This window comes from Phaethon aethereus, assembly GCF_964289735.1.
Source record: "Phaethon aethereus genome assembly, chromosome: 2".
Taxonomy (NCBI): domain Eukaryota; kingdom Metazoa; phylum Chordata; class Aves; order Phaethontiformes; family Phaethontidae; genus Phaethon; species Phaethon aethereus.
This window is the reverse complement of record NC_138582.1, coordinates 154,825,309-154,834,619: the sequence shown is the minus strand read 5'-3', so window position 1 is coordinate 154,834,619 and position 9,311 is coordinate 154,825,309. Positions and strand designations below refer to the sequence as shown.

The 9,311-nt window shown below is 40.6% G+C and overlaps 1 protein-coding gene across 1 annotated transcript in view; it reads right to left on the bottom strand.

Moving 5' to 3' along the window:
* Positions 1-756: 756 nt before the first annotated feature.
* Positions 757-9,311, bottom strand: part of SVIL (supervillin) — a gene marked incomplete at its 3' end in the record, with an annotated part of 74,323 nt that continues 65,768 nt past the window's right edge. The window contains exons 35-41 of the mRNA XM_081996294.1: positions 8,409-8,616; positions 7,604-7,737; positions 6,776-6,931; positions 6,229-6,372; positions 1,935-2,056; positions 972-1,127; positions 757-843 (exon numbers count right to left, since the gene is read on the bottom strand). Of these exons, the coding sequence (XP_081852420.1) occupies positions 757-843; positions 972-1,127; positions 1,935-2,056; positions 6,229-6,372; positions 6,776-6,931; positions 7,604-7,737; positions 8,409-8,616 (1,007 nt within the window). The remainder of the gene's footprint in view (positions 844-971; positions 1,128-1,934; positions 2,057-6,228; positions 6,373-6,775; positions 6,932-7,603; positions 7,738-8,408; positions 8,617-9,311) is intronic.

The following is a 9,311-nucleotide window of genomic DNA, read 5'->3' as shown; positions in this document are numbered from 1 at the left end:
CTACTATTATAAAAGTAACATAGAGGACTGTTCTAAGCTATCTTCAAAATGCAGACCAATCTTTTTTTTTTGTATATAAACTGTACACAAAAAACAAGGCACTATACATTTTTGGATAATAAAGTATAAAGGTTGATTCGCATAGTTTCTCAAGAAATCCATGCTATAAATACAAACGCTTTGTTCAGTTTAGCACCTGAAGCAGCACTGAGAACAATTCATTAACTATTGCAAGATAAACTTTTCAGAATGCGCAAGAGATACATATTGGTGGTATAGCTAATTCAGTACAAGCAACTGCCATCCAGCTACTTTTCTGTAGTTTTGACATGAAAGTCTTGAAAGTGAATATATATTGCATTGTTAAATACATACTTGTTCTATGTGTTTATATAAATATAAATTCTTTGTAATCCACAAACTAACAAAATAACACTTTACAAAGAGAACTTCTTCAAAAACAAAAATGGCAAGTATTGTATATAGTCAAAGGACACCTGCAGCAGTAGCTCAAGAAACTACTGTTTAAGTGCATAGGAGAGCAGAACTTAAACACATTACCTTTAACAGTCAAAACCAAATTCCATTTCCAAAGAGTTCTCTTGGCCTTTTATGATATTACACACCTCCAGATAGGTAGTCACTAATAACTTCAGATTATTTCTATTTATTTTGCAAATGTGGGGTACAATTCTTCTAAAGGGCATAGAAAGTGAAAACAGACATCCCTTCAGTGCTCACTCCAATAAACACAACTTAGAAAAGTCCTTTTGCCTTCTTCAGATTAACCTGCTTCCAAGATGGCAGTGCATTATACTCTTCTCTCGTCATCTCTAATGCCACCTGCATTTAAAACGAGAGTATATGCCATTAGTAAAAACATTTGTAAGTAGCAAAACTGTCAAATGACTTCACAGCACAGTTAGGCACACATGCACAGAGTAACAGTGCACATGTTGTTCTCTCCTTACCCCAAAGTCCTCATCTGAAAGATAAATTTCAAGTTTCAGTGGATCAACTCCCTCAGGTAGAGGCCTAGCTAAGAGATCTGCTAGTGGATACACTGTTTTACACAGCTTGGCCAGCACGTCCTCTACAAGGATTATCTGATTAGAAACATCAGCATCCTGCAGGGAGAAAAGGAAAACAGAGAACAGGATCACAATGCTGAAACCATCAACTGCTCCCATTGCAGTTTGCAGGTGTCATGGGATCAGCCTGCGCTGCCTGGCTCACGGAGCACAGAGCTATACATTCAGGTCTGCACATAGGCCGACAGCCCTGCCCTATGACAACTTCGCAGCTGAAGAAACGTCTGCCCTTAGTAGAAGGACATCCTGTACTCTCAGAATCTCAGTTGAAGGCTGAACTCTGTGTTTAGGCATAAAGCCACCGTTTTCCACTAAGGATAGCTGCAGAAGACTTACAAAGCAGAAAATGTCATTTGCCACTTCACTGAAGGCTTTTAAGGCAGTCATGTGTAATTTGGCTGTGACTTTGCTTCCCAAGTGGGGAAGTCCATGCTGGAGCTCTGGAGCTGATCCTTCGCGGGGCATTTTGCTCCCCTACACTTTGAGCCTGCAGGACAGACCGGAACTGCATGTTGCTGTCTGTTTCACATGATTGAAACGGTTGTTCTGCTAAAGTCTAGCACACCTCTTTAAAAGATGATTCAGGTAACACTCTCCTCCTGTTCTTAACAAAAAAAGAGTATGAGAAGTTACATGAAAAAACAACCAGGAATGCCTCTGATAGTCACACTCCTGGCAGAATTTAGCTATGTTGTTATTTTTTTCCTGTGCACACTACTGAACTGTAATTTTTAAGTTCATTCTCTGGATTTTGGGACTTGACAGCAAAGTAAGCAATGTTACTGACAACAAAAGACACAATTACTAGCAATAGCAAACAGTCTGTGCAATGAAAAGATTTACCATTTCTGTGATCTCTGCGATGTCTTCCCTGTGTTCCCAACTTGGGAACATATTAGTGAAGGTCAGAGGCTCTAGGCCAGCATGAATCAGATAGGATTTTGGGGGCTTCTTTACATTTTTTCCTAAAAATAGTCAAAAAAAAAAAAAAAAAGATAAATTACAAATGGTACCATATTTTGCAACATCACCCACTATCCAAAGCTACCTCATAAGCATGTTAATTGATTCTTTCCTGAAAAGCTGAAGTAATTTAAGGCAGTGGGAATAAATTTCACCAGGCTGTTTTTTTAATGTCGTATGGCACCTTTAAACCTGTTTATCAGTATTCTTAAATCTGCCTTTAAGTGTATCTGACCGCAAAGATCAAACCATGTATACTGGAAATCCCCCCCAGTTACTTCCTAACCCGATGTATTTCTTACCTTACTAAAATACAGTTAGAATAGAGTAAGCAGAGTGTGACAGTCTGAAATTAGCCAAATTCAGGTAAATGAAACCTTCTGGTATGCTCAGCAGAAGTGTCCTGCCAGTAGCAAATAAAGCTTAAGCTCAGAGGCTTAAGTAAGAATGTTTAAACTGTTAACTTGGGATACTGAGGTCTAATACAATAACTTTGTTATTACAAAATCAAAGGAATGGGATCTGAAAGTTAAAAGTAGTACTCCAATAGCTGGATGATAATTACTGATGATTTTCAAAGACAGTCCTGCTTCTTTAAAACATGTATGTGTGCACACTATATAGGACATGGATGTAACCCTGCCTAGTCGTGATGCTGTATCACATTAAGTGGTTAAAGTCATTATGCCAAGTACTGGTGAAAAAAAGGACCTGATGGTTGAATGATTTCATTCCACAAGGATTCAAAACACTGATAAACTCCAAATGTTATTGGAAAGAGGTAGACAGGCAGTCAGGGACTAGGAGTAGCTATTATTAAAAAAAAAACATTGTACCTTCATCCTACTTGGATTCAAACAACTCAGTCTAATCAAATCTTTCTTCCAGACAGGCAATGGAAAAGCTGAAGATGTTGCAAAGTCCAGAATCAGGTAAAACTAACAGAGCAACGTGACACCACCTCACTTCTGAGGACTGTAGCTTCCCAAAGAACTGCTTCTTGCAAAATCCTGTTATTCCCTACATTCAATCTCAAAGCATCTTTAATACACTAAGATTTCTTCCAGAGTGTATAAATCCATTACGGAAGACCCTGTTTTTTACTGTAGCCCCTGCCTGCACTTGATGTGTGTGGGCCGTCAGGCAGTAGGGTCTAAAAGAACACAGTCCCTTCCTCCCCATTGCTGAGGAGCACCTCAGGGAACAGAGGCAACACCTGTGCTGAGCGCAAACAGAGAGCCTGGCTGTACGTCATCCTTCCATTAGCTTTGCAAAACCTGAGCATTACAGGTTTGGCTTTACATCAGATGTTGGGAGCAAATGGATTAGAGAGAATATGTTCACATGAAACTCTGAATACTAGAGATAAAAGCTCTGTGGAGTAGTCTTACATAAACGTATTACAATGTGAGTGCTTTAACTACAATTTAGACAGGAGATTTATCATTTGAATACTTGATTTTAAGTCTTCTCTTCGACATATTTTCACTGTGGTTTATTAATTCATTCTGCCAGGAACGATTCAACAAGCACTTGAACACTTTGCATTTTAAAAATGTGTGAATCTGCTCTAGTTGCACTGCTCCACTCTCAGTAATGCAGCTAAGAAATAAAAGGAGAGTGGCATTTGCTAATCTTCCAGTACAGGTAAGATGAATTTGTATGTAAGTGGAGAAACATTTTCATTGCATGAACTCTGCCCTCAGCACAAGCTGATCTCCTCCCTAAGAATCACTGAAGGGCAAACCAGATTCTTCCTTCTCCTAGCGGTCTGCAGCTCAGCTCTCCAGACTGCTGATTTATCAGATAAAACCCCAGATAAACTTCCAAGACATTTTGACAAGTTAAATAAGATTTATGCACAAGGAGAACTGATAGGTATATTCAAAGGATATCCAGAGTTGCTAATCAATCTCTTTCATACCATCATGTAGTTAAAAACTGCGAGCCAGGAAAAGGAAAAAAAAAAAAAAAAAAAAGGGGGCAAAGGGGGAGAGGGACATAGATAAAAGAAAGAAATGGAGGGAGAAAAATGAAAAGTGTTTTAATACTTCTGATCACTCAACTACATTCTGCAGCAGCATCGATATCTCCTAAAATTCAATTTCTCCACCTTCCTAAGCAACAACACATAAGAGCTAGTCAGCCCTGACAGCTTGATGCAATGAAATTTTGAAGTGGTTGACAGAATCCCAGATCGTGAAAGTGACAGACCACCAGAACAGCATAGTTTAAACAGTAGAAACCTGCTAAAGTTCACATCAGCTTTAGCATAGAAATAGTACAAGTAGAATCGGTCCTTAACAGTAACAAACTTGCTCTGTATCTATCCAACCACACAGCCCAAAGCTCTTGAGAATCCCATGGTAAAGAGGATGAAAGTCACAACTGCTGCAAAGTCATCGCCAGAGGTAAAGAAGTGAGTACCCAGCAAAAACACTTGTCCTATTATACATATGCTAAACCTCAGACCCCTGAGGAGTCACTGAAGAGCTTTCCACTGTGCATCAAACTTGGATGCAGCAAATTCAATCCAGTGCAGAAGGTATTAATCCCTTTTCTCATCATCAAACTCGATGAAGTTCAAGAAATCTGGTACAGTATCCAAACCTCAGCATATGTATCTGATTCCATCTCTGCTGGGGCCAGAAAACATGATTTTCGTTACCAGAAGATTACAGCACTGCATCAGGAACACTGAGACTGGGATCTTACTTCCATCTTTCTCACTAGCCTGCTGAGCAACTCTGGGCACTTCATTGCATGGAGCTCTGTTCCTCTATGCTGACATGCACTTCTGCTGTGAAATGCATCGTATGAAATGATTTAAAAGAAATGCATCTTATCGCTCCTTCTGACTTGCAAAAACTGGGGGTTGGGGTGGTGGAGAACAAGTAACTGTCCTCTTCAGGAATTCAGCAGTCATTGCTAAAGACTCTTCCAATTACTGCCCTGTCTTTAGCACCCCATTCCTAAATGAATGCTGCCCTTTGGCAGAACAGTGCCAGGGACACCAGAAGATGAACCACATAAAGCAGTAACGGTCCGATAAAGGTCATGTTTCAGTGTCTCCAGTACTGGTTTTCAGCTGTCTCCTGTTGGGTGTTACCATCTCCCCTCAGTGACAACTAAGTACAAACACAATACTTGCTCCTATTCCTAGCCGACCTGCAGATTGGGAAGGAGACATTGTCTTATCTTCATAAAGGTGGAATGCAACAAGGATACCGCTTTCACTCTTCCAATATACAAATGTCTATGGGAGAAGATGGCAGTTACCACCATCTGTGTTACAAGTTGTAACATTTATTTGCTACAGAAAAAAATCAGTGGCATCATGAGGTCTGAAGGTCTATAAGCAATCAGGCTTTCCTCGCAAGAGGACATAGTTTGCACCAGTTAAGTCCTAGTGGCTTATTCACAGTGGGAAACTGCTCTGAACTAACAGAACATGTCTCTCTCCTGGATGGTAACCCCATACCTTTCTTTATTCATCCTCCATCAGAAGATGCAAGGTCTGTTCCCAGCCTCACATTACCTTAGACGAAGTGAGAGGAAAGCATTATGGTGCCTCAAGTAAACTCTACTAGGGCAGAAAATATTCTAGTCAGTGTATATCAATTTGCAGCTTTAATCACTGCACCCTGAGTGGCAATAACTCTGTCTTGTAGAGACAAGCACAGAGGCTCTGTGCTTCAGCATTTCCAATGGCCACCTGTTTCCATGTGAGACTTGTTCTCCATCTTCAAATTCTTTCCACCTCCCCCACTAAATCAAACCCCAGTTACATCAGCAAACACTGTCTTCATACAGTCTTTGATACACAGAAGCTTAATCTGAGAGGAGCTAGACAGAAAGCATTCAGGTTTAAGAGGCTGTGTTCTCAGAATTCACTTTCAGGGTTCTAATGTCTGAACTATTCTCCCACAGTAGGGACACAGAAGAGAAATAAAGCCTTTCCTCCGAGAACTGAGTCAGCAAAGTATCTTGACAATTTGAGAACAATGCCGTTACTAGACAAATAGTTTGCTAAGAAAGAGCGGAGGATGTATCTTCAAATACAGTGATGTTTATCAATAGCGTTGGGGGAGCACCTAAGTACCTTTCAGCTTGGGACAGTAAAGCATGGAAAGGTATGACACACTTGGAACAGCCAGGCACAACAATCTGTTACCTTTGCAGTACTGGAGCACTGTCTCCATGGCGCATTTCCTGTCTGTAGCCCACCTGATTCGAGCTGATCCAGCGATTTTGTTTTCCACAGGCCACCAGCCTTGCCACAGGTACACTTCATGGTGATTGTCAACAAGGAACAGGGCTACGCAGCCGAAAGTAACAAATCCATCGTCAGCCACTTCCCAATTCTCAGAATCCCCAAAACAACCCCAGTCTTACATGCTTGTCAGCATCAGGACAGGATCATTTCAAAGCTTGCCAATCCCTTTTGTTACTCATCCAGCTGAATCTCAGCTGAACTCAGATTCTCCGATATAAACAATGTATTTTTATAGCAAGCTTTTGGGATACATGTACGTTTGGTTAGTTCTCAGCATCTTTATAATGGAAAAATTACTGTTATTGCTTAATGCTGTATAAGCATCACATGCACACATTTTCCTGCAATAAATCAAGTGAGAAGTGATTACAAGTTACTGAATCACTACCCAATGCAGGATTCAGTTATCTGTTTTCTTGTTACTCAAGTATTTCAAAGCATATACCTGGCTGTGGGGCAGTGTAAAGATCCTCTTGCAAGAATGGCATGGAATTGATGACAGCAGGGTCTCTTGAAGGGTAAACGTACTCAGTGGCTGAGAATTCTCCTGATGAGCTACTGAGGCTGAACAGGCGAGGGGTGAAATTAAACTTTCCAGGATCTTTAAAGAACAAAAATTAGTAAGATTTCCAATAGAAAATGCCAGACATTAATGTGAAAAATAGAAATAAATCAATCAACTTTTAGAGTGACTGTAAATTCTTTGGTTTTTGAAAAATAAAGAAAGATGACCATATGTCTTGGGGGACTAGCAACAGCTGTGAAGAACTTGAGCTAAAAGGCTGGCTGCCATCACTGAATCTGATCCTGGCTAGTTACTATCAGCCATTTCATAACTGGCCGTTTTGCAGCTTAAGTGAAGCAAGTCCATCTAAGAATTTACTTTTTAGCTGACAAATTTTCCACTTGGTAAATCAATTCCCCTGCTACCTTTGTTGGCAGTTTCAACGCAAAGACTGGACAGGAATGTGTGCAGAACTGCCTCCTAAATCCCTTCAGAAGGGAAGCAAAATCTGTTGGTAACAGTGTTAATGGTTGTTCTGTGCTGCATGAATACAGAGGGGCTGCAGAAGGGGGAGAGAACAAAATGAAACACTAGGTTTTTCAGCACTTTCCTACTAGAACAGTATTACCTAAGTCAGTAGATTTTTGAAAACATCTCTCTGAAGGGATCATCTCAACTACCAAAAAGTGCTTCAAAAGCTTTACTTTAAATCTCACAATACCATAGTAAAATAAAATGTGAGTGCCAAATCCGGGAATGCAGGTCTACCTTGCAACATGCAGTCATAGGCCTTTCGATCTCTCCTTCCTAATGCGTCCCAGAATCCCAAGGGCTCTGACCCTTCATCACATTCATGAATCGTCACCTTGCTGCTGCTGTGCAGCCCTGCCTCCAGTGGACATCTACAAAACACAAAGAAAGAGACTGAACCCAGCTTTCCTGCCCCAAACACAGCTAACACAAACCTGCTGGCCACTTGCGTTGTTAGAACCCAAAAGCACCTTATAGGCTTGTTGCACACTTCATGTCAACATAGGCTTTTTGAAAATTATGATAAAAATTATCAATAACCAAGATACGGAATTTCAGCAACCATCCTTGTACCATTTCTGACCCCATTCCCAGAGTGGAGGAGACGCTCACATGAGCTCTCAGTAGGGGTTCTCACTGCCTGTTTTTGTAACTACTGCTGTCCTCTTCGCATGCTTGCCCAAATTAATTTCCTCTTCCTTATTCACAAGGCTTGATTCTAATCCTCCTATCAGCTGGGATTTAGTTTGCTATTCAGACATTGAGCATCTCCCCCTAAATGGAAAGAGACTGTTTTTTTGCAACTGTAATTAGTACAGTACGACGAATAAGTGCATTTGACCTTAAGTGAAAGTGATTAGAGAATATGTGTTTTCCCCACTCCACCAAATCCACTACCCATCATTCCTCCTCCTTACCAAGCATGCACATGCTGTAGTTGTACTCAGAGGACAGCTTTATTTCAACTTTTCTTTGAGCCAGACTATTTTAAGTAAATTGGTAGCCTGCATAAACACCTCCAAAATACAGGTCAGACACTCACTGTTCTTTTATTTTATTGGCTGCTGTTCTTCCTACATCCTTGGTGTGAGATTGTGCTTTGCAGCCATGCCACAGGTAGATAAGAGCTTTATTTATATTGAGGACAATCATGGATGTCCGGGAACGCAGGCTGCTGCAGTGACATGCTACTTCAAGTAAGTTTCCTTCATTGGGAACTTCTCCTCGCACGCAATATAGCCTCCAGTCACCTGGAGCAGACAGGAACAGTGCAGCGGTATTATACAGTCACATGGGATTGAAAATTCAAGACCTCTGCTCTGAACAGCTGTTCTCATACTCGATGAATTTCATGTATCTCATGCCTACATTGTCACAGAATAAACTAGCTAAGCATCAGGTTTGTCTAACACTACTTGAGAAACCCTGTTGCAGAAAAGATGCCTTCTGAAAACTTGCTACAGGAGTACAAGTATTAACAGCTGAAGAGCTTAACACAGCAGAAGAGTCACGTTTCTGCTCTGTTTCATACAAGGGGAAAAAAAAAAGGAGGGGGGGAACAAATACAGTAGTCCTTCTATTCAGCTCCTCTTCCCCTGTGCACCTTGGGCACAAGAGGACACAATCAGATCCGAACTGGAACATATCCAAGCCACACTTGCATTGAAATTCTCCTACTTCAACTGCAGCATTCAAGGAATATGTTGCAAAAAGTAATGAATGGATAACAAAAGCTTAGAGTTCCCCTTGGAACAGGAGAACTGCTCATAAAAATACTCTTTTGCCCAAACTATGTAGAAAAGAATGTATTTTAAAGCAAATGGGCACTTTGCTTAATTAAAAAACAACTAGAACAATTTATATATATATGAAAACAATAAAGTCAGCTTGCTCTAGGGTGACAAAATCCATTCTATGCTCAAAGAAGAAATAAACTACCTTGAAA